The sequence below is a fragment of the Vombatus ursinus genome, unplaced genomic scaffold (assembly GCF_900497805.2).
Source record: "Vombatus ursinus unplaced genomic scaffold, bare-nosed wombat genome assembly UNPS02009918.1, whole genome shotgun sequence".
Classification (NCBI taxonomy): domain Eukaryota; kingdom Metazoa; phylum Chordata; class Mammalia; order Diprotodontia; family Vombatidae; genus Vombatus; species Vombatus ursinus.
In genome coordinates this window covers 3,575,782-3,601,652 of record NW_020949696.1, presented here as the reverse complement: position 1 = coordinate 3,601,652, position 25,871 = coordinate 3,575,782, and the positions used below count along the sequence as shown (strand labels likewise).

General features: G+C 42.3%; 1 protein-coding gene across 5 annotated transcripts in view; it reads left to right on the top strand.

Moving 5' to 3' along the window:
• The first annotated feature begins 608 nt into the window (after positions 1–608).
• Positions 609–25,871, top strand: part of REXO1 (RNA exonuclease 1 homolog) — a 118,917-nt gene continuing 93,654 nt past the window's right edge. For 2 of the 5 annotated variants that reach the window (XM_027853079.1, XM_027853076.1), the window contains exon 1: positions 609–810. In XM_027853079.1, coding sequence (XP_027708880.1) covers positions 609–810 — 202 coding nt within the window. Of the gene's footprint in view, positions 811–18,985; positions 19,272–25,871 lie in introns of those variants that run through there. The other 3 variants (XR_003568342.1, XM_027853078.1, XM_027853077.1) reach the window with 2 other exon arrangements.

Below are 25,871 nucleotides of genomic sequence, written 5' to 3'. Positions count from 1 at the left end.
GTGTCCTGGCTCCCAGCCCACAGATCTTTCCTCGGAATCTGCAGAACCCTAAGTGCATACTCTCTTGAGGCTCCTCTTCTGCCAGGAAGCAGTGCCCCCTCTGACCTAACCCTGAGGGCCTGGCAGCCTTAAATCTGGGGACTGCGATTGCCGCCCCGCCCCCGCAGCCTCTGAATTTCCCGGGGCCCATTACTGCCACAAGCCAGAGGGGGGCGCTCGGGGAGACATTCAAATAAATGCTAATTGTGTAATAGAGGGAGAGAGAGAGAGAGAGAGGGATCCTGGGGAGAGGGCGCGCGGCGTGTTCAGCGGAAGAAACCCCGCCCCGCCCCCTGGAGCAAAGGGTGCCGACTTTTTGCTCAGGCGCGCTTCAGGGCAGCCCTACCGCGTCCTGCGTCCTCTAGGGGCCCTTCGCAGAGGGCGGGGACGGGGGAGGGGCGGGCCTCGCGCGGAAAGATGGCAGCCGCGGCTGAGGAGGCTGAGGCGGCAGCGCGGCCTGCGGGGCCCCAGAGCCCCAAGAGGGACCTGTAAGAGGGGCCGGCGGCTCCGGGCCCCGGCCCGGGCTGTGAGGGCGGCGGTGGCGGCGGTTGCGGCGGGGCCCCGGGACAATGCTGCGCTCCACCGGCTTTTTCCGGGCCATCGACTGTCCCTACTGGGCCGGGGCCGGCGCGGGGGCGTCCTGCTGCCGGAGGCCCTACTGCCACTTCCGGCACCGCGGCTCTGAGCGCGGCCCGGCCCGGGGCGAGGCGTCCACAGCAGCCGCTAACGGCCCCGGCCCCGGCGGCGGGGGCGCGGCCCGGAGTGCGGGAGGTAAGGCCCGGTCCGGTCCTACCCCTTCCCTCTGCTCTCCCCTCTCCTTTCCGTGAATCCCTGAGTTTTGTCCCTCCTCCCCCATCTTTGTAACAGGTTCTCACCTTTTTCATTCCATCCCCGTGTCAGGGCCCCTCCCTCTTTGCCCTCCTTCAATGCCTGTGACAGCCCCCGCCCCATCCCTCTATCCCTGTGACAGCTCCTCTCATCCCCGTGTCAGGTCCTGTCCATGTGACAGTACCCCCCATCCCTGTATCGGGTCCCCTCTCTCTATCCCTGTGACCGCCCCCCCCCCCCGCCCCCCCCCCCCCCCCCCCCGCCCCAATCAAGCCTCTTCTCTCTTTCCCTTCCCTCCATTCCTGTGACGGCCACCCTCCCCATCCCAGTATCAGGTCCTCTCCCCATCGTCCCTGTGTCAGGCCCCTCCTCTTCTTTCCTCTCTTCCGTAATCCATATTTCAGGCCTCTTCCATCGATATGCCACATTTCTTTTTTTTTTTTTCCCGTTAGCTCCTTGTCTCTTCTCCATCTTTTTGCAGGTTTTCCTCCTTTGCTTCTCTCTAGTCAGGTTTCTTTTTCTTCACTACCATCACTGGGAGAAGGTCTAGTGTCCTAAACATATTTATTGGCAATTATTTATTGTACCCAACCCAGTGCTAGGGGTATGTGGGGCTTAGGAAAGGAGACCACATGGTCTTTGCTTTCAGGTAGCTTACAGTCTGAAGAAAGGCAATTAACTTAGCACTTTATTGTGTTCCACTAATATAAGGATAGACTTCAGAGAAGGGGAGAGCCATGTACCTAAAGTAAGCAGGGGAAGTTTCATAGAGGATGTAGGATTTGAACTAGGTCTTGGGGTGGATTTGTTTTGCTAGAGGAAAATGACTCAGGGGGTTGGAACATTTGAAGAAGGTGAGGACCTCCCAGAATGGGAAAGAACAGTTAGTCCCAGATATGGTGGGACCATAAAATCACAGATTCAGAGCCAGAAGGAACCTTAGAAGTCACTTATACCAAAAAACTTATTTATAGATGGGGAAACTGAGACTTGGAGAGGTTAAATAGCTTGGGCAGGGCCACACAGCTAAGTAAAATGCAGTTAAGATTTGAACCTAGGTCCTTTGACTCTAAATCCAGCATACCTTCCATTGACCACAAGGGACAAACATTTCTTTTAAGGGACTGTTTCATCATCTCATGAGTGACAGATTTACTTATCTCACACCCCCTCAGTAACAGCTTCATCCAATCATTCTGGGCCCTCATTTACAAGAGACCAGGTCCATCCCTTTCACCTTTTCCCGTTTTAGTCTCTTATTTATCTTTACTCTTCATGAGTCCTCACATCTATAGAAAAGAAACATCTTCTGACCTATATTGAAAAGTGCATTGAGCTTCACTTTTATTTTTAAAGAATACATAATTCCCTTTCCTCCCCATCACACCTTTGCATGACAGTTCTACTACTTTGGTACCAGTGTCATCTGTTTTAATTCTTGTTCTTCCTTCTTACCATGACAAAGGACTGCCTTTCTTTGTTAATAGTTCTCCAAGGAAATGAGTTGTTACCTCTCCACCAGAGGGCCTCCTGTCCTGTATAAGGCAAGGCAAACTACTCCTCCCTATTTTTCCCTTTTTCATCAGCTCCCTATTTTCTTATGCTTATGGCAGTAAGTAGTCATCATGATTGTGACTTTTTTTTTTTTTTTACAGTAGCTTTGGAGTGAGTTGGAGATGGAAATGGAAAATGATCCCTCTTTTTATACATGACTATTAATTCTATAACTTGTACAGTAGGACTTAAAAACAAACTCATTTATCTAAGTCTATTTTGGGAAAGGTGGGGTGTTATACAGAGGGAGAATAGAACTTACTCTTTTTAGCTCCGGAGGACAAAACTAGGAGCAATGGATGTAAGTTTATAGGGAGGCAGATTTCAGTGGAAACACAACAGTTAGAGCCTTCTAACAGTGAAATGGGTTATCTGGGGTAGTAAATTTCTCCTTCCTGGCAGAATTTGAGCTGAAGCTGGATGATCACTTATTAAAGATTATGTAGAAAGGATTCATATTTTAGGTAGGGGTTGGACTAGATGCTCTCAAGTCCCTTTCAATGCTACAAATAAATCCTAGAAGCATGTAATTTTAAACTATGCAGAACCTACTGATAGTGAATACTGTATTTAGGTGCCACTGTGTGGTTTGCTATATGAATGTTTAACCCCCTGGCATGTAGTCAGTTAATCCTGTTGTTGACAGATTATTCAATATCAGAGCAACTGGAAATAGATGTATTTGTACCAATGAATTCAATTTGAGCTCAATTTGATACCGGTCACTTAGGTGGGAACATTCTGAGAAGTGGATTGTAACCCTTCATTAATGGTAGTGGTCAGGATGACTGTTGAAAGTGATATTCCTGTGGTTTTTTGCATCTTTTTTTCCCTAGGTGCAGGCTGCACAGATAGGAGAAAACATGCTGTTTGATCAAAAAGAACATGGGCTTAGTAGTTGAATTAGTAACATTTCAGGAATTAAGTGTGAAGATTTGGTTTGGCCATGTATATGCAACTAAGACTAGCACTGATGGGGATTAAGTAATAATTTGTTCTTTTAGGTTATAATTATTTGAAAATGTGCCCTCCCCTTCTCAAGCTATAGACTCCCCAAGGGCAGACAAGAAGTTTTAAATATCTATCCTGGCCCTGTCTCTTCCCCTCCCTCCCACCCAACATACTAGGTACTTGATATATGTTCAATTAAATCAGCTGTCATTTTTGAAATTATCTCTGGTGTAGGCCTCGTGCTGTGGGCATGATTGATCCTGATTTCTGAAATGCTTTGCCAGTAGAACACAATTTCTGGCTGCTTTTTACCAAGCTGGAAGCTTAAAATATGGTCAAGTAATACATTTAGGGAAGCTAATTACTAGAATGGGACCCAGCCACCCTGGGGTGGAGGGGAGGAGAGTTCATGGTGGACCAAGTGCTTTTGATAGCCTATGCCATGTGAGTAGGAAGATTGCACGTTCTGCTCCGAGAAGTAACGTATGGCATGCCCAGTGTTGTAAGGATTCATACACTTTCCTCACTACAGCCCTGTGAAGGTGGGACTACAAATAGTGCTTTCTTCATTTTGTAGAAGAAAAGTAAGACTCAAGTAAATTGACCTGTTCAGGGCCACACATCAGATAAATGTTTGTAATAAACACCTCACAGGAGTCTCCGGGTACTGAATATCATTGCATGGGGTTTGTGACATAAAATCTGATAGTAAATGTGGGAAAACTAATGAAGAAGTATTTATTAAGAGTTCCAGGCACTGTGCTTAGCTTTGGAATTACTAAGACAAAGGTGAAGTAGCCCCTGCTCTTGAGAAGCTTACGATCTCTCCACAGAATACATTTTCAAATGTCTATGGTTATATATACCAAATTTACACAAGGTAATTTTTTTGGAGAAAAGTACTGGGTAGAATCAGGAAAGCTTTCATGTAAAAAGTTGGTGCTTGAGTGTGTTAAGCCTTGAAAAAAGCTAAGGATTTTCAGGTGAGGAAGGAGTACCTTCCAGGCATGAGGGACAGCTTGGGTAAAGGCATGGAGGTGGGAGACACAAGCTGTGGGTGAAGAAAGGCAAGAAGGCCAGGGTGTGTAAAGGGGAGTAACTTAGAATGCCACCTCTAGAAAAAAGTAGTCTGGGGCTGGGAAAGGTTTTAAATGCCAAATAGAACAGTTTGTATTTGATTGAAGAATCAATAAGGGAGCCTTTGGAGTTTGTGGAGGGAAAATGACAATCATATGTGTACTTTAGGAAAATCACTTTGGTAGCTGTGTAAAGGTTGGCTTAGAGTGAGGAAAGACTTAAGGCGGGGAAACTAATTAGGAGGTTGGTAGTAAGGGTGAGAAGTGATGAGGGCCTCACCTGGGGTCTCGGTTGTGTAAGAAGAAAGAGGCTAAGGTGAGCAAATGGTAGAATTAGACTAGTTGGATCACAGAGGCACCTCAAGTCTTCCTTGGTGAAATATGACTGATGGTGAATGTGGATACAGGACAGCAATATGTAGGTTCAATTATAAACAAGTATCTGCTGTTTTCTCCTGCCCTTCCAGCTGCATGATGAGGATCACCACAGGGCAGCATGTGCCTTTGGAGTCAGAGAACCTGGGTCGGAATTTTGATTTTTCGCCTACTGCTGGTGCCCTTGGGCAACTCACTTAACCTCTTAGGCCTCAGTTTCCTCATCTCTAAATGACCTTTAGGATTCCTTCTAGCTCTAAATTATGATCTTGTCACACCTCAGGTCTCTGTTTCCCTCTCTTTAAAATGACAGCATTGAATAACAGGAACTTAAAGGACCTCTAACTCCTTTAAATAGCTTCTGAGGGTCTGAAACGAGTACTACTACTTCTAATGTGTTACATTTTATTCTTTATTGTTCTACAGCTTGAGACAGCCTAGTATTATAAAGTCTGAAGCTGCATGTTCATGTTTCCTTGGAAATTAGATGTCTAATTTCAAGGCAGAGGTTAGTGACCAAGGATTCTATGACATTTGCCTGTATTTAAAATTACAAATCCTGAAAAATACATATGTACATATATGTGGGCTGTTGAGCAGGCAGTTTATGGATAAACTATTTTTGTTGTAGATTTGAAGGATCTTAGAAGACAAATGTTTTTATATAAATTTAAAAATTGAGCCTATGAAGAAGGGAAAGGGAATAAGTGTCTTAGTCACCGTTATAAATATTTATGTATTTCATGCAAGGTCCTTTACTCAGTGCTGGGGGAAGTCTGAATAAGTTTCACACGTGACTCGGGTTTGCTCTCAAGGACCTTATTCTTTGGTTGGGAAGACAACAGGGAAGAAGATTTCGGTTTAACAAAAGGAAGAACTTGATAACAATTAGAACTATGTAGTAGTGGAACGAGATGCCTCCATACAACTCGATGCATTCAAGGTGTGAGGCTCTGTGACTATTTGAGGGCTAATTGAGGGTCATGCTTCAGGTAAGGATTTGGATCTCAGGTACTTCTGCTTAAAACAATAGGGATTGGACTAGATACTTTTTAAGGTCTAGCTGTGACATTCTATAGAATCCATTGTTTGCCTTTTGGCATCACTACCTAGCAATCCTTCTGTCCAGGAAAGTGAAGGAGGGTGAGTATCCAATCAGTGGAAAATAGCTTTTTTCTCATAAGAAACTTTTCTGCACTGCTTTAAGACTAGGGGCAGGGTTTGGGGAGCAGAGCCTCCCAAGGCACTACATTTAGCAGCAATAGCTGGCTGCCCATTAGTGATGTGAATAGTTTAAGAACACATTGCTTTACTGAAATTGTGGCACATAGTTGTGGGGTTTTCACTGAGAATAGTATGATTTCTTCTCGAAATTGCATTATGATTTTTTCAGAGACCAACAAAAACAGTTTCCTGAGATTTAATACTTTCTATTTGAAGATGAATTGTGAGTCTTCTCAAAGTAATTAGACTAGTATCATTAAAGGATAAAAACAAAGCTCAAAGGAAACATGCCAGAGGCTGGAACTTAGGACATTTGAGGATTTTAGAAATGGGTCACTGATTATATACCTTGTGTAATGGTTTAAATTGGGAATTTTTATCTGATTCCTGGTGCTACCTGTATTCCCTTTGTTCTCTTTGCTAGTGAGCTGGGCCGGGGGTGGGGTCCTGGAAGTCAGGAAGAGCTAAGAAAGCAGCCTGGGATTAGTCTGTGATGGCTTCTAGTAGCAGGAAGTGATTGAGGGGACCCTCTAGGAAATAGAGGAGCCTTTACCATAACTTGTAAACTTACTTCCCCCAAATCTGCATAGCTAAGTTAATCCTTTGTAGAAACTGACATATTATTTGTCCTTCTCCAGCACATGCAGGATGCCCTTGGCTGCTTCAACCATGCCATTCGGAAAGGCTTGGGAATTCTTACACTGAAGATCAGTAAAATAAAAAAAAAAATCAATTTCACATGTAATGCTGCTGAGAGATGACCTTCAGGTGAACGGTTCTTCACTCTCTGATGTGTCTTCTGGTCACCACAGATTTGTTTGCTAATAGGAGTTGAAATTCTCAAGAGCTGAATCACTAAGAGGCCCTGACTCTGCATCAGTATGTACAACCGTCATTCACCTTACAACTCACAGAAACAATATCTCATTCAGTTTAATTGTCCCACATCTTGAATTTTTCCAGAAAGTCTAGAAATATATATATTTCAGTTGAATTGGATATTAAAATGTCCTTCAGTTAGGGGCAGAGAATATTGGACTACAAATCAGGAAACCTGGTCTCTAGTCGTGGCTTTGCCATATAATAGCTGTATGTCAGGGGACAAGTAGCTTTTCCTACTGTGGGTTTCAGTTCTTGATCCTGTCACATGGGAACGGGGGTTAGATTATCTTCTAAGATATGTTCCAGCTCTAATATTCCATGGTTCGTGATAGCCATTTATCTTGGATGGTTTTAGTTTAGGTCATTATGGAGATAAGGAGCTGCACTTGAGATATTTAAAAACAGTGAGAGTTCTACAAGTGGAAAGGGTAGCCTGGTTAAAAAACAAACAAACAATTTGGAGTCAGATGATCTGCATTTGAATCACAGTTTTATACAGGCTACCTGTATAATGTAGAGGAAGTTATTTCTCTTTAGGCTTCAGTTTCCTCATCTCCAAAATGAGGGGGTTGGACTAGATGAATTCTAAGGTCTCTTCTAGATATGATGCTATAACCATAGATGCAGTCTAATCCAATCATTACTCAGAATATGAATCATTTCTACAAAGCCCCCCTGACAGGTAGCTGTCTAACTTCTGTGTTAGCACCTCTCAGCCTACTCCACTGTTGGACAGCTCTGAGGCTTAAACATTTCCTAAATTGAACTGAAATCTGGCTTGCTATAATTGCCCCCAATGGTTTTAGTTATACCTTCTGGAGCCAGGCAAAAGAAAAATACATTTAATCCCTTTTCCACGTGATAATGCTTCAGATTTTTTGCATTGACTCTAGCAATCATGTTCCCATTAGCTCTTTTCTAATAGAAATTGTTTATATCTTTATAGTGTTTCACATATTTCACAATGCTTTTCCACACATTGAATTATTTGAAAGTCATTAAATGCTTGACACTAAAAACTGCTGGGGTTAGTATGTATTTCATTCAGTAAATGTATACTGAGCAGTACCTTTGTGCTAGGGAAGATCCTAACCCAGAGGATGTCAGAGCTGGAAGGGACCTTAGAGATTACTCTAACCCACTCATTTTTTGGAAAACTAATGTTCAATGAGGAGAGTGATCTTGTCCCAGGTCATATGATGACTAGTGGCAGAGCTGGAACTGTGCCTAGGCCACCAGACTCCCAGTCAAGTGTCCTTTCCTCTTGCACTGCACTGCCTTCTGATGCTCTTCTAGAGAGAAGAGATTGTGTGAAGTCATATTGAGCCATTGTTTTATCTACTTACTCTTACTCTTGACAAGTGACATTTTGTTTCGCTTATCAATATATTGAACCTAAAAACTATTTCCTTAAGAAGCCTAACTTGCTTAGTCCCAAGTACTCTCTTTAAGTGTTTCCTCTTTCCATAGATAGGAAGGTTTTAGAATCGTAGACTCACAGAGCTACAGGGTCCTTAGAAGTCTTCTAGTCCAACCCCTTGCCTGATGGATGAATCCCCTCTACAACATCTCTGCTCTGCTTATGGTCATCCATTTCTACTTGAACACTTCTGCCAGTAAGAGGCTTTTGTACGGCACCCAGCACACAATGTTAAGTAATAAAAAATCAATAATTTCGATCTTGGCTTCTGGGCTTTTTTTTAGGGGAGTGGGGAAGCATTAACAAACCAGAACTGTGCATCTGAACAGGGGGTGGTAGAAAAGGGGGTGCCAGAGTTGGCTGCAAAAAGATCTGGCCCTGAACTTGACTGAGTGATCGTGGGCAAGTGCTTCCCTTCTCTAAGCCTCAGTGTCTTCTGTAAAAATGAGGATAACCCAGATGAGGTGTATTGAACTTAAGAGTCAGGAGAGAGCTAGGTTGGAATCTCATTCATGGCTCCGAGCAAGTCTTTCATCTCACCTTTCTAAGCCTCAATTCTTTCATCTGTGAAATAGGGATACTGCTGGCACTGAGCAGTAGCTGTCTCAAAGGTTTGTGAGGAAAGCACTTTGCAAACTTTGAAATGCCTTCTAAGTGCCTGATATTTAGGTAGAAGGATGTGCACCTTGAGAGCAGCACAGAGCACAGGACTTGTCTTAGGTGTTCTGAGTTTCTGTCCCATTTTGGTACTGGGCAGGAGTGGAGGGGCAACTTATTTTTATTTTTTGAGCCTTGTCCTTTTTGGTAATATGGAGCTAATAGTATTTGCCATGTGCATCTCCCAGAGAAGGAAGAAAAGAGCTTTAAAAGGTGCTAGGCCTCCCTCTGGTTCAAATGACGTGCTCAAAAGAATACCTATGAAAAAGACCTTTTTCCTGTGATTTCTCTGGAAAAGCTGCTTTTCTTTTTATAATGTGAATTTTGTAAATGTGAAGTCATAACCATGCAGGCACTGGCAACTAGAGAGAGAAAAAGGGCTCTTGTTATCAAGAGGTTTACTGCATACTCACCTGGTAAAGTAGAAGAGTGTAGGGTTAATACTATAAATATTTACAGTGCTTTATAGTTTTTAAAGCCTTTTCACCCAGGATGATTGGTCATATGATTACAGCTGAAAGAGACTTTAGAAATGTCTAATCCAGTTTCCTGATTTTATTCTGGGGTAACTCCAGGTCTTTTACCCTCAGGCCAGTAGTCACATGGCTAATAAGTGGCAGAGCAAGCCAAATCTAGTGTTCTTTTCACGTTTCCAGAGTGCCTCATGAATTCTCATTTGAGGCTCCTAACACCTCTGAAAGGGTAAGCCCAAGGCCCTTAATAATAATAGCTAGCATTTATATAGTGCTTTAGACTTATGAAGTGCTTAACTAGTATCTCATTTGATCCTCACAACAACCCAGTGAGGCAGATGCTATTATCATCCCTATTTTACAGTTGGAACTGAGGCAGATGAAGGTTCGGTGACTTACTCAAGGCTAGAAAGTGAAGCCAGATCTGAAGTCCAGTCTTCCTTATTCCAGGCCCAGAGCTCTATCTACTGCACAGCCATAGCTGCCTCTATATCACAGTACCTGGTACTCCATTTAAAGCAAACACCGAAGTGTTTTTCTCTTTTCCATCTTTTATCAGAAAAAATAGGAGTAGGAGTTGAGAATAGGGCAGGTGACCCAAGAAATTGATTTGTACATTTGAAATTGCAAAGCAAAGTTCCATTTAATCCTAAAACCTTGAATTCCCTTGAGCTTTTGAAGCCTTTGAACACTGTTGAACTTGTGTAGTTGTCTCCCTAACTAGAGTGGGTAACTAAGTGTAAGTATTTTTCTAGTATCTCATCAGACTAAAGTCTATGAAGGTAGAGACTTATCTAAACTTGTTTTATTTCCCCCTTAAAGTACTAGTTGATTAGTTGAACTACTCCTGTGAAACTAGCAGAGTAGGGATGGTTATCTCATAGGCCCATTGAGGAAAGTGATTGACTTAAGATCACACAATAAATGGTAGTGATGATCGTGGTAGATCACAGCTTTTCTCACTACAACTTTAGTTATCTTCTCACTGAACCATATATTATGTGTGGTATCCGTGACTAGGAGCCTGTGGTAATGAGTTCTAGCCCCACTAAATCCATGTGTTTTTGAACACAACCTTTCTGGCCCTCAGTTTCCTCATCTGAACATGGTGCTAATAATAACTATTTCCATTGTAAAGGATGTTAAGGTGATAAAATATGGTGGTAATTTTATAAATGGAATACATTGTCACATGGCATTGTCATTGCTCAACAGGGTTAGCTATTTAATAGTACTTACTAAATATTTGTTAAATTAGTATTTAAAGATGCTGGAGTGTTGCTTTTTTTTTTTTTTTAAACTCTAGGGGGTAATGATGTTACCTCTAAATAAAACTACAGAATGTTAGAACCTAGAATATTGACTGTCAGGCTAGAAGGGTCATTTGACAGATGAGGACACTGCCCAGAGAGGGAGAGGAGGCCCAAAGTCACTTGTCTATTTATTGGCAGATTTAGAACTAAGAGTCTTTTAACTCACAAACACCAGTCACCCTTGCACTATAAACCACACTTCCTACTCCATGACCAGTTCCTTATTACTAACAACACGTTTAATAATACCTAAAAACTGGTAAACATTATTAAACATGACACATGCGTTTTGCTGCATATGACACAGATGAAATCCTGAGAATTATTAACATTGGTCCAGTAGCACATCTGAAAATAGGCTTATGGATCTAAAAACAAGATGCCAACCTGCCGACTTCCACTTGCCTGGTATCTGCCTTGCTTCCTTTTGTTTATAAGTGGTTTTATTATTACCAGTGGCTAACTTGAGGAGTATTAATGTGTTCTATGACTATTTTAGCATATGGATTATTTTGCTTTGTCATGGAGAGCTGAACTAGGACCACTGAATAGAAGTTACAGGAAACAGATTTCAGCTAATTATAAGGAAAACCTTAACAATTAGCATCAACAATCAGCTGTCACTGGAGACCTTTAAACAGGGGTCAGATGAACATTTCTCAGAAATATTGTAGAATGGATTAATGAGTTGGACGAGATGCCCCCTGAGGTCCCTTCTAGCTCCAAGTTTTTTTGTTTTGTACCAAGAAGGTAGTAAGCATCTTCAAGATACAGACTGATTTTCATGTTTGTATCTCTCTATTAACAGTGCCTTTACAGACCAATTATGTTTGCTGAGTGGAATTCATACTGCATTTTGAATTAAATGGACTTTTATGGGTTGCCTGACAACCAAACTGCCATTTACAAAACTTTATTCTATGGGAAAATGTGTTCCATTATAAAACTGCTGATTTAAAGCTGAACTTAGTATTGGGACATAGCCTGTTGCTAAGCTGAGGACTGCCTGTAATAGTGATGGATTTACAGTGATAGCCAGTTACCCTGGTGCCCAATTCTGGAGTCAGAGTGCGTTATCTGGGACTGATTTCTGGGAAGCAAAGCAGCTCACTGTAAGGTGTCTTACTTTTGAGCCAGTTAGCCCAGGTACAAGTGCTGTTTGGCACTAATTCATCTATTAAAGATTGAAAAAGGGAAAAGTCGATTTTTTGTTCATAATCCTAGAGTGTCAGGGGGAAGGGATCTTAGTGATCATCTAGTCTACTCTCATTTTATAGCCAATGCAGCTGAGTCCCATAGTGGATACCTGACTCACTTAAGGTCACACAGTGGCAAACCCAGGTCCCCTGATTCCTTGATTTGACTCCTTTCCATTGTGCTGATTTAGAGCAGTATGAGGTACCTGCATAAAATACTGAATTCTGAGGTCCCTTCTGTCTATGAAATTCTGATTCTATCACAGCACAATGCCAATGACTGGTTTTGACATCTCTTAACAATAGCGAAAAGAGCTCTGGACTTGAAGAAAGGAGACCTGGCTTTTAATTTTGGGTTTGATGCTTTCTAGTGGTGTGACCCTGGGCAAATTAGTTCACCTCTCTTAGCTGGGATTTACATATTTGTAACTAGGTAATTTTGAGGAAAGCATTTTGTAAACTTTAAAACACTGCAGACATAAATGTGTTATTATCTGGAAGTGGCTGCTTCAGGTTAATAAATTAAGCACCTACTATGCTTAAGGCACTTGGCATAACCACAAACAATACAGTTCTTGCCCTCAGTGATATAAATTAATATTATAGAGCATTTTAATGTTCACAGTGATTTATATATACTATCTGACTTCCTCCTGGTCATAAAGCTAGTAAGTGTTGGAGGCAGGATTTGAACCTAGGTCCTCCAGGTGTAAGTCTAGCATTCTATCCATTGTGCCCCATTGCCACTCCAAAAGGAGTTTCAGTTCTGCTGGGGAGAATACAGCATGTACAAGATTGGAAGTGAAAGTAGGTCAAGAACACTAAAACCTGGGAGGGTCACAGAGGAATCAGCATCAGAGCTGAGCTTTCAAGTACTGGCAAGGGGAAATTCAAGGTCAAGGAATGTATCCAGACATGTGGGATGGCTTGTGTGCATGTACAGAGAACAGCTGGCAAGTAGTCCGAATTGGCAGAATTGTAAAGCAATATGAAATAAAGCTGGAAAAGTAGTTTGGAGTCAGATTTGGGAGAGCCTTAGACTTTAAGCTGAGGATTTTGCATTTTACCGTAAAAGTAATGGGAACCATTGTAAAGAAGTGACATGTATGGTCAGAACTGTGCTTTACAAAGATTATTTGGTGTCGTGAAAATTAGCCTGGAGAGGGAAGAAAAGAGAAAGATAAACCATTATGTGGATTATGTTAATCCACACGAAAGCAAATGAGAGTCTAAACCAGGTGACAGTTGTGAATGGAGAGGAAGAGACAGATTTGAGTGATGGGGATGAATCTATAGGGTATAGCCATTGATAGGATGGTGAGGGAGAGGGAAGAGCCAAAAGTGACACTAAGCTTATGGATCTGGGTAATTGGGAATGTGGCGGTGTCCTAAACAGAAACGGGAGAAGGGTAGGTTTAAGGAAGTCATGATTTCTATTTGGGAATGTTGAGTTTGAGGTTATGGGACATTATTATTGTCCAGTAGGCAATTGGATATGTGGTGTTGGGATTCAGGAGAGAATAGGGATGGATATGTAGTTTGGGGAGTCATCTGCTTAGAGGTGATAATTGAACAACAACCAAAAAGCTGTAGGAAATCATTAAAACAAATTTGTTATCCATTTTCTGTTGGACCTTTCCTGGGCAAGGCAATCCTTTTACAGATCCCTAATTGAGTCATTGTCCTACGTTCCACAGTGGCTTTTCCAAACCTTTTTTTCATGCTTAAATTTTGAAAGGGAGCCCCTTTCCCTTTCCCATTTAGCTGAAATCTTTGACTTATATTTCACTGAAAATATTGAGGCCATTCATTGAGAGCTCCCTTTTCTCTGTATCTCATTTTACATCAGTTGGTTCTGCCACTGTCTCCTCCTTTACTCGTCTCGCATGAAGAGGTGCCCCTTCTCCTTGCCAAGGCTCACCTTTATGTGCACAAATAACCCCATTCCATCCTATTTTCCCCAGCAGATTTTCCCCTCTATCCTTCCCCTCCCTAATCTTCAATCTCTCTATGTCTAGTGGCTCCTTACCTGGTGCCTTCAGATATGCCCATGTCTTCCCAGTCCTCAAGAAATTCTCCCTTGATCCAGCCATCCCTATTAGCTATTTTCCCATATCTTTTCTCCCTTTTTTGGCTAAACTCAAGAAGACTGACTACAATTGGTAGCTCAGCTTCTCCTATTCTCTTTCAGCATTCTGTCTTCTGACCTCATCATTCTGTGAAACTACTCTCTCCAAAGATACCAGTGATCTCTTAATTGCCCATTCTGATGGCCTTTTCTCAATCCTCTTCCTTCTAGAGCAGTCTGTAGTCTTTGACCTCTTCTCCTTGATATTGGCTTCCCTCTACATTTTCATGACCCTGCTCTCTCCTGGTTCTCCTCCTACCAGTCTGACCATTCCTCGATTTCCTTTGCTGAATTTTCATCCAGGCCACTGTTATTAACCATGAGTTTTCCCCAACTTTCTTCTCTAACTTCCTGCTTTCCATCTTCTGCTGCACATGTCACCTGAAGGAAGACTGCAAGGGTCTGGCCCAGTCTTACACCTGCCCCAGAGCAACTTCCCCCTTAACCAAGAGTCTTAAGACTTCCTGCTGTATCTCCTGATTTCCAACCTCAGGGGAGACAAAGAGCCAGACATTCCTCCAATTGAGCACCTTCTATCTCCTATCTCTGTTGGGAAGGTGGCAGGGGGACTTCTTTCTGTGCCAGCATGAGGTAACTCCCACCTCCTACTGTCAGCCTGATCTCCCATCCAGGATGTGGAGAACCTTCAGTACACAGAGGAGCAACTTTCCTTTTGACTTCAGACCTTCAATCTCCTGCTGTGCCTGTCCTTTGAGAGAAGAAGAGGAAAAGGAAAGTCAATGGGGAGTGGGGCTTCCTTCTCCTGCTGTGCAGGTTCAACTTTCATCTCCTTTACAGGGGTGGGGAACCTGCAGCCTTGAGGCCATATGTGGCCCTCTAGGTCCTCAAGTGCAGCTCTATGACTGAGTCCAAGTTTTGCAGATTTGTTCCATGAAGTTTGGAATTCAGTCAAAGGGCAGCACTTGAGGACCTAGAGGGCCACATATGGCCTCAAGGCTGCAGGTTCCCCACCCCTGTACTGTTTCCTGCTTAATCTCCAACCTTTAGAGAGAAGAATAGTGAAATGGGGACTCCTATCTAACTATTTGACTCCATTTTCCCCACCACTTGATTCCTGATTTTCAAACCTCTCTACCCTCCTTCTCCACAGTTCACAAGTCCCAAACAAACACCACCCTCTGCTTCCACTGTACCCCCTGGAATGCTTGTTCCATAGGCAATGAACTTCCCTTCATCCTAAATCTTTTCCTCTCCCACTCCTTTCATCTTCTGGCTGCTACTGAAACCTGGCTCTACCCAATGATACAGCCTCCCTGGCCACTCTTTCTGGTACTGGCTGCACCTTCCCTCATTCCCCTCAGTTCACTAGTTGAGTTGGAATACTTCTTCTTTGCTTTTGTTTTCCAGCTTCTCCCTCTACCTCCATCACTCAGTTACCTCTCTTCCTTTGAGGTTCTTGCTGCTCATCTCTATCACCCAATCAAAGTCCTTGAAGCTATGGTCTACAGACTTCCAGGTCATTTCCCTTCCTTCCTCATTGAGTTAGCTCACAATTTTTTTCTTTTCTTGCCAATTCTTGACCACATAGTAGGGGACTTCAACACACACATTTACTGTCTCAGAAACCCTAACCATTCATTTCCTCACCCTCCTCACTTTCCGTGACTTCTCCATTCCACCTCAGCCATGCATAAAGATGGTCATACCCTTGATCTTGCCGTCAGCACAAATGTACCACTTCTTATGTTCAAGAATTCCAAAATCCTCATATCTAACTATAATTTGTTGACTTTCCACCTCTCCCTTTCCATTCCAAACCTTGTTCTTTGTCTACACTATGACCTCTAATCCCTTGACATTTCAGTTCTCTCCTAGGCCACGTCCCCTACACGTCACTCTTTCCCCCATCTTGACCCCTTGGTGAACCAATTCAACTCTACGCTGACCTTTTCTCTTGAGTCCCTAGCCCCTAGATCATTTTATTGGTTGTGCCCTGATAAGCTTCAGTCTTGAATTGCTCCCATCAGCCTTGGATCACTCCTACCATCTGGCCTGCCTTTGCTCCTATACACATACTACTGAACAAAGGTGGAGAAAATCAAGCCACTGTTCTGACTGGGTGCACTACAAATTTTTGTTGCACAGCTTCAACTGGGCGGTTGCTGCTAGACAATCCTATTATACCTCCTTCATCAAATCACTATCTCACTCTCCATAGTAGCTCTTCCAAACTTTTTCATCCCTCTTCAGACCTCTCATGACTCCTTACCTTCTCGTCTGAGAACCTTGCCTCATATTTTACAGAAAAAATGGAGGCCATTAGCTGTGAACTACTCTTCTTCTCTTTCTCATCTATCACTCAGGTGCCTTCTGCCACTTTATCCTCCACCCCTGTCTCATATAAGGTGGCCTTACTGCTTTCCAAGGTTAATAACCCTTCTACCTGCTGAAGGGATCCCATTATATCCTGTCTTCTTTAACAGACTGCCCCCATTACCATTCCCCCTTTTTCAATCTCTTCATGTCTACTGGCTACTTCCCTACTGTCTACAAACATGTTCATGTCTCCCCCTATCCTCAAGAAACTCTCACTTAATCCTTCTATCCCTGATGACTGTCTTCCTTTATCTCTTTTTTCTTTGTGGCTAAATTCCTTGAAAAGGCTGTCTAGAATAGGTGTCTCCCCTTTCTCTTCTCTCACTCTTCTTAACTCCTTATAATTTTGTTTCCGACCTCATAATGTCACTAAAACTACTCTCCAAAGTTACTGAGATCTCTTAATTGCCAAACCCAGTGACTTTTTCTCAATTCTCATTCTCCTTGACATCTCTGTAGCCTTTGACATTATTGATGATCCTCTCCTCCTTGATATTTTCTCTAGGTTTTTAGGACACCTCTTTCTCCTGGTTCTCCTATCAGAATGCTCCTTCTCAGTCTCCTTTGTGGAATCCTAATCCAGACCTCATCTCCTAACTATAGATATCCCACAAGGTTCTGTCATGGGCTCCCTTATTTAAACTACTTCACTTGTTGATCCCTCCAGCTCCCAATAATTTAATTACAAACTCTATGCTGATAATTCTCAAATCCACCTATCCTGCCCTAACCTCTCTGTTTACTGTCCAATCTTGAGTCTCCAATTGCCTTTCGACATCTCATATTGGATGTTCAGTAGACATCTTAAAATCCCCACCCCCCAATCATTCAGCCACCAAAGTGCTTTTCCTAAAGTGCAGATCTGATCATGTCACCCTCCCTACTCAGTAAGGATCAAGTACAGAATCGTCAGGGGTTCAAAGTTCTTCATAACCTAGCTCCCTCCTGCCTTTCCAGCCTTCTTACACCTTGTGCTCATCCAGGTATTCTTTGATTTAGTGACACTGGCCTCCTTATTATTTCATGAACAAAAGACTCCCTATCTCAGCTCTGGGCATTCTCTCTCTGTCTCCTGTGCCTGGAACACTCTCCCTTCTCCACTCTAATTACTCACCTCCCTGGATTTCTTTAAGTCTCAACTAAAATCCCACCTTTTACAGGAAGCCTTTCCCAACCCTCCTTAATTCTAGGGCTTTCCCTCTTATTTATTCCCTATTTATTCTGTATATAGCTTATTTGTATGTATTTGTTTGTTAGTCTCCCCCACTGAATTGTGAGCTCCTGGAGAGCAGCGACTGTCTTTCATCTCTTTTTGTATTGCCAGTGATTAGCATAGTACCTGGCACGTAGTAGGGGCTTAATAAATGTTTATTGGCTGCCTGCTCTCTGTTCAGAGTTCTCTTTTCTCTCTATACTATTTTTCTTGGTGATCTCATCAGCTTCTGTGGATTCAATTTTGCGTGTGCTGATGATTCTCAGATTTACTTACCCAACATTGATCTCCAGTCTCAAATTTCCAACTGCCTGTTGGAAATCTTGTACTGGGTGTACTCTGGACAGCTTAAGCTCGATATGCCCCAAACTGAACTCATTATTTCTTTCTCCCACTCCCAAGTCCTCCCCGATTCCTAATTTTCCTTTTGTTGTCAAGAGTACTGCTTCATCTTGATTTACAAAGTAATTACCTCATAAAAACCCTGAGAAGTCAGAGAATCATAGATGTGGATCTTCAAGGGACCCCAGAGGCCAGATGGGAAGAAGTCCAGGTTCTCATTTTATAGTTGAGGAAATTTCAGTCCCAGAGAGACTATGACTTGTCCAAGGTAGTAGATACAATGTAGAAAGAACTGATTGAGGGATTTCAGGCTTGTCAAGTGCTTTCTGTTCATTATCTCTAATGATCTTCACAATCCGAGGCTTGGATTGATTCTTTTCTTGGTTACTTACTGCCTGAAAGATCTTGGGCAGGTCACTTATTTTCTTGGACCTTAGTTTTAACATGAGAGTTGAACTAGAGGATCTCTAGGACCCTACTAGATCTCTCCCCCGCCCCTTTTTTTTACAGATAAAGAAACACTCTCAGAAGGGGAAGTGACTTGCCAGAACTGCTATTAAACCTTGCTGGGTTTGATATCCAAGGACCTCCGACTCCAAGAACAGTGTGCTTTTTTTTTTCCTTCTCCCTACCCTTGCTCTTCTTCTGTCCAGAGAATTAGTCCAATTAAACTTGTTTTCCTAAAGTGCTACTTGGCAAAAATCCCCAGATGAATCTCTTTACTTACCCCAGTAGCTTGTCCTCCCAACTACAGTAACTCTCAGATGATTAGGAGAATCTCTTCAGTTTCTAATTTTTAAAAGCTTAAAGCACTTTCCCGTTTCCATTCGCTTAAAGCCCCGCCCCGGCGCCCCGGCCCCCCCCCCACCCCCCGCGGTGTAGCAGATGTGCTCCTGAAGGTCACTCTTTCCTAATCGGAACTAAACTGTATGCAAAACATTTCTTTTTCTGAAGGGTCTTCTTTCTTAATTTAGCCCTGCCTTTCCTCTGAGCCTGCAGACTGGCCGATACTTGCTCTCCAGGTACTGAATGTGTTTAAAGAGTTAATGACGGTGGGTGGAGGGGAGCCAGTGACTGACTGTACCCTCCTCTTCCTTGTAATTATCTTAACTGCTCTGGAACAGCTGAATGAATACTGGAGACCCATAGGTCAGCTGCTAGTGTGGTGTGTGGTTCTCTGGGGCGAGGCAGAACCCAAGTTACTAATCTGGAAGCCGTCCATGAACAAATACCTTCATCATTTGTTGACCGAAGAAGTATCAGGTAATTCTTTAAATAAAGATTCATGTCCATGCTTTCAAATTGTAGGGTTGGCACCAGGAGTTCCAGCGCTCTTGGTGAATTGACAGTGTTGTTTTAATGTCCTCTGGCTTTATTCTTTGAGGCTCCAAGCCCCCCTCCCCGCCCCCCTCCCCACCCCCACCTTTTCCAGAGACCCAGCCCTAGACGCTTATCCTGGTTGTGGGGCTGTTCCTTAGAAGCCTGGAGAGCTGTAAGACTTTGCTAATTACTACCTCCTTCCACATCAGCTGTGGCTGGGGTTTGAAGTGTTGTTTTTTTTTTTTTAATGTCCCTGTTGCTTGTCTATGCTAAGTAAGCTCTATTTCCAGCTCCTTAACTTGTTTATTGCCTTTGATATATCGTAGGATTTTAGAATAGAAGGACCTTAGAGATCACCTATAACAATTCCCTTGCTTTACCATGAGCCGAAGTGACTTGCCCCAGAGGTAGTTGCTGCAGTTGTTGCAGAGCTGGGTCTCAAATCCAAGTCTTCAGATGAAATCCCTCCAGAGGCTTCCTTCCTTGGAGGCCCCTCAGTGTATTCTGCATAACACTGATCTTGGCCCTGGAAGATCTGGCTCTGAATGCTGGGGGCAACTCTAAGGTCACTTAACTTCTCCAAGCTTCATTTTCCTCTTTAACATGAGGATGATAATCTTTGCAATTTACGCTTTCTGGCCTAAAAATATTTTTTGAGTTAGAAAAATACTGTGTGAATATTTGCTTCCTCTCTGCAAAACTCCCCAGGATTCCTGGTACTTTAGGCAAATTTCCTGCATTTTAGGTAAATTTTCCAATTTCAGTAATTGCTGATTAGGTGAGAATGACTCCTGGGTTTAACTCTGTTGAGGTATTTGTATATCAAAAGAGTTACCTAGATACTTTTGGACTTTATTTCTGGCTGGGCTTAAAACCATTTGGCTATTTGCACTTCAAAAAAGATGCACTTGAATTTATTTTAATTTTTCTGTGTACTTTTTGAGGCCAACTCAGTTGCACACAATTTCTCTGACCATATTTTCTGTACTAAGAGTTGGGTTAAAGGATCTGTCAGTTGCAAAACCTTGTTAAAGGACAACTTTTTTAAAAAATGGGATTGCTCAGAAAATACTTCATTTCCTTTGGTAAACTTGATTCTAGAGGGCTTTTTAATAATTATGAATAGCAATAATAACTCACATTTACATAGGGCTCTTAAAATTTGCAAAATGCTTTCTCTTGAAAAGAAAACTAATAACTACTAGAACTTTTCTGTTTTTTAGGACTCCCCTAACCTTAAGAAGCTCTGGATTTCTCAAAGCATAGAACTGGATTGGGATTTGGTTTCTGTAATTTGTGTTAGACTATAGGCAAGTCACACCCCCTCTCTGGGCCTCATTTCCCCATCTGTAAAGTGAAGGATTTGAGTTGGATGATCTCCTAAGATTTTTTTGGCTCTGATACTCTCCATGTTGTTTTTTGTTTTTTTAATAATCAATTTTTATTTTATTTTTAATTCCAAATTCTTTCCCTCACTCTACCCTTCCCCCAACCATTGAGAAGGCAAAAAATGCAAGACCCGTTATATCTATAGTCACGCAAAACATTTGTTAGCCATTTTCTGTGTTCTAAAGTCCCTCCCCCCTCCCCCAGCTCTGATATTCTGTGACTGTTCTTTGAGCCAATTCTTAGTTGCTTCTAGACGAGATAGGATAACTGGGAAGACCAAACTGAAGGAAAAGTGTTTTTCTCTCTTTCTACAGTAGGAACTTTAAACCGTACTTCCATCCCTTTCTTTCTAAAGAGTAGATAATAGCCAGGGGCTGGTGGGAAGGGGAGTATTTGGTTAGTTGGTGCTGAAGAACTGAAACTTTCTTGATGTTATTAAAAGTGCTTTGCTTCAGTATGAAATATACTTTCAGGAAACTCGGAGCTGTGGGTTGAGAAAGATCTAGATAAGCTGGTTTCATTCATATGGTTTTTCTTTATTGGCTGCTAATTTCTTTTTAAACAAAATCTTAACTCTTGATACCTGGTTTTAAAAACTTTGACTTGGGATATACTCATTATCAACTATTTTCTGAGCATCTGCTATGTTACTTCAGCAGATTGCCCATTCTGTCTTCACCCCCACTCTCACTAATCCTCAAATCTCTCTTTGTCTAGTGGTTGCTTAACTGCTGCCTACAGACATGCTTATGTCTTCCCCAATCCTCAAGAAACCCTCACTTGAATCTGGCCTCAGACACTTGACACTTAGCTATGTGACCCTGGGCAAGTCACTTAATTCCACTGCCTAGGAAAAAAACAAAAAAAAGAAACCCTCACTTGATCAAGCCATCCCCATTAGCTATCATCCTATATCTTCTCCCCTTTTTTGGGCTAAACTCATGGAAAAGGCTGTCTATAATTGGTGCCTCCATTTCCTCTCCTCTTCCTCTCTTAACTTTCAGTAGTCTGTTTCTGAATTTATCATTCCACTGAAACTGCTCTCTGCAGAGATTCCAGTGACCTCATAATTGCCCATTCTGATGGCCTTTTCTCAATCCTCATCCTTCTAGAGTACTCTGTAGCCTTTGATATTGTTATCACCCACTTCTCCTTGATATTCTTTTCCCTCTAAGTATTTATGGCCTTGCTCTTCCCTGGTTCTCTGCCTACCAGTCTGACCACTCCTTTACTGGATCTTCATCTAGGCTACAAATTATTAAATACCATGGGTATCCCCCAAGATTTTGCTCTCTTTGGGGTCCCTCTTCTCTTTTCCCTCTGTGCTATTTTTCTTGATGATCTCATCAACTTCTATGGATTAAATTTTCATTATACTGATGATTCTCAGATTTACTTAACCAGCCCTGACCTCTAGTCTCTAATTTCCAGCTGCCTATTGGAGATCTTTAACTGTTTGTCTCCTAGATATCTTAAACTCAACATCTCAAAACAGAACTCTCTCCCCCAAACTTCCCTTTTCTTAATTTTCCTTTTACTGTCAAAGGTATGACCTTCCTTCTAGTCACCTGGGGGTTAACCTGTGTGTCATTCTTACTCCTCATTTTCCTTGTTTCCCCCTCTCCATCCAGTCTGTTGCCAAGTCTTGTAGTTTCCACTTTAACATCTCTGATAAGTATATGGTTCAGGCCCTTATCACCTCTTACCTGAACTATTGCATTGGGCTTCTGGTTGGACTTCCTGCCACAAGTGTCTCCATACTTCAGTCCATTTTTTACTCAGCTGTCAAATTGATCTTCCTAAAACACATCTGACCATTTTACCCCTTCCCTCTTCCACCCTCCATTCATTAAATTCCAATGGTTCCCTGCTAATTCCATGACCAAATATAAAATCCTTTGTTTTTAAAGCCCCTCATAGTCTGCCCCTTCTTACCTTTCCAATCCTCCTACCCCTTACTCCCCCTCCTAGTACTTTGTAATCCAGTGATGCTGGCCTCCTTGCTGTTCCTCCAACAAGACCCATCTCCCAGTTCCGGGCATTTTCTCTGGCTAGAGAATGCTGGAATTCTCTCTCCCTCCTCATCTCTGTCTCCTGATTACCCTGACTTTCTTCAGGTCTCAGCTAAGGTCTCACCTTCTGCAAGAAGCCCTTCCTGATGCTCCGTAATTCTTATGCCTTCCCTCTGTTGATTATCTTCAGTTTATCTTGTATATGTCTTGTTTGGACCTAGTTGTTTCTTTCTTTCTTTCTTTTTTTTTTTTTAAGGCAATTGGGGTTAAGTGACTTGCCCAGGGTCACACAGCTAGTAAGTGTCAAGTGTTTGGTCTGAGGCTGGATTTGAGCTCAGGTCCTCCTGACTTCAGGGCCGGTGCTCTATCCACTGCGCCACCTAGCTGCCCTTATTTTTAGTTTTCAACATTCACTTCATAAGATTTTGAGTTTTAAATTTTCTCCCCCTCCCATTTCTTAAGTGACTATGTTGTCTTCTCCATTAGATTGTGAGATCCTGGAGAGCAGCAGCTATTATTTGCATTTCTTTGTATCCACAGCCCTTATCACAGTGTCTGGTACATAGTAGGTGCTTGTTAAATGTTTGTTGATCAACTGATTGAGTCTAGAGTTAGTAGGGCTTGAATGTAACCAGGAAACCTGGGTTCAAATCTAGGCTACAGAGCTTGCAAGGTCCTTCCCTTGCCTCTGCCTATTTCTTTATCTGTCAAAAGAAGATGACAATACTTGCCTACCTGACTGGGCAGGTTTGAAGAAAGGGCTATAGAAACATGAATTGCCAGGTTCTTGGGAAGATAAGAGATGCCAAATCTTTCTGACCAGAATACCCTTAGGGGCTTAGAGGTCTCATTCTGCTTCAGGTGTGAGGTGGCACTAGGTTACTTTTCCCTCTAGTTCCAGGTCTCTGATTCTTTAATAAACAAAATCCCTCTGGGAAATGGGGAGGCTTTTGTGTGAGTGGGAACAGGAAGAGAGCTTACAGAACAATTAAAAATAAAGGAAGACTATAATGACTGCTAATTTTGTCTCCATTAGATGGTGAGTTTTGAGAGGAAAGATAGTCCAGGCAGAGAATTTAGAGCTGGAATGAGCTTCGATTTCTATAGTGTTCTCTTGTAAAGATGAGGAAACTGAGGCTCTAAGAGGTCAGTTTACATGCCCACTCTATTCTTACTACCTTGTGAGCTTGGACAAATAATTTTGTCTCTTTGGACCTTGGTTTTCTCTTCTGTAAAATGACGGGGTTGAAATAGGTGCACTGAGATTCTGTCCAGCTTGAAATTTATGGCTTTATGATTCTAAGTGTTAGAGCCAGGATTTGGTTTTATTTTTTTTTTATTTTTAGGCAGTTGGGGTTAAGTGACTTGCCTGGGGTCACACAGCTAGTAAAGTGTCAAGTGTTTGGTCTGAGACCGGATTTGAACTGTATATTTTTTTTATTTTATTTTTTTTTTTATTTTTAGGCATTTGGGGTTAAGTGACTTGCCGAGGGTCACACAGCTAGTAAGTGTCAAGTGCTTGGTTGGAGGCCAGATTTGAACTCAGGTCCTCCTGACTTCAGGGCCGGTGCTCTATCTACTGTGCCACTTAGCTGCCCCCAGAGCCAGCATTTGAACCTGGACTGATTGATTCCATCCAAATCTATCACTTGCCATTGCACCACACCTTTTCCTGGGACCTTATTTTACAAATGAGGAAACTATGCCCAAGAGTTGTTAACTTTTTCTTCTCCAGTTTCACCCTCTCAACCCAGTTTTTGTTGTTTTCCAGAAGAAATTTGCTATAAAACTTGGTGAATGGTAGGTCGAAATGTGTGAAATGGTGTGGGAGGAATGAATTTATTGAGCTGCAGAGTTATGGGAGATTTCCCTGAGGAGGTGCGATTTGGGCAAAGTGAAACTTTTTGAGAAGGAAAGAGTGATGAGCATTCTGCTCTCCAGGAATGAGATGGATGATGAGGAGGCTTGGGCTGGAATGTTTGGTGAGTATTAGGGAACAGGGACAGATTTGGATGTTGTTGGAAAGATGGTAAGATGAGCCAGATTGTGGAGGGCCTTTGAAACCCATACAGACTGGTCATGTCATGCTTTAGTACCATACAATGTTTAGAAGTGGGAACAACCTTAAAGATTATTGAGTCCAACCCATTCATGTTACAAATGGGTATAATCAACATTGAGAAGAGAGAGAACCAGCCCCAGATCTTAATAGCAAGTTAGTGGCAGAAGGCAGAGATTCCTTTTCCAGTTGCAGGGTTACTAAATGGACAATAGAGTAAAATCTTAGTGCTGGACTAGGGGTTGTTAAGCTTTTTTGTGTCCTAGACCCTTTTGGTAGTGAGAAAATCAAATTGATATTGTCTCTTTTTGTAATTGATTCTATTCTGTATCACCACCAATGTTTTGTAATATTGCCTGAGTCACATTTCTTTGTCTCTGAGGTAAGTTCAGAAGTTCAGCTTTCTTCTCTGAGTTAATTAAGTTTAGAAGTTCAGTTTTCCTGGTAATTACTGTTCTATTCTTCTGTCAAGGAAATCTACTCTCCTTCAAGGATGCAAGTGGAGTCTGGTCTGCTTTTTCTGTTACACTGACAGTCCTTCCAGAAAGTCTGGTGTGTTAGCCCTGTGACACTAACTAGCTATGCAGGTAGACACCACCAATGAGTTTTCCATAGTGACAAGATAGAAGGAGGGGTTGTTGCTAGTCTGAATTCCTGATTTCCAGCCAATTATATTGTCTCCCCACACCTGTAATGGTTCAGACTTAGTAACCAATAGTATTGTTCTCTCCACCCATGATGCTGTCTGGTTGTTTTTGGATACTGCTTTTGTCTGTAAAAATGATCTGTCAGCCTTCATTTAGGGTCTTTTTTTTTTTCTTGCTGAGGAACTGAGACCCCCCCCTTTTTTTTTATTGGTAATGGTTAACTTTACCAATAAATTGAACTGCTCAGAACTTTGTACCTCAGTTTCCCTTGATTTGAATCATAATAGTAGTCTAGTGAAACCTATAGACACCTGCTCCTTTGCAGAATAATATTTTTAAATTCATAAAATAATGCATACGGTTGCAAAGGAAACTGATTATGTTGAAATAAAGTTATAAAAAATTTTTTTTAATTCACAAACTCCAAGTAAAGAAC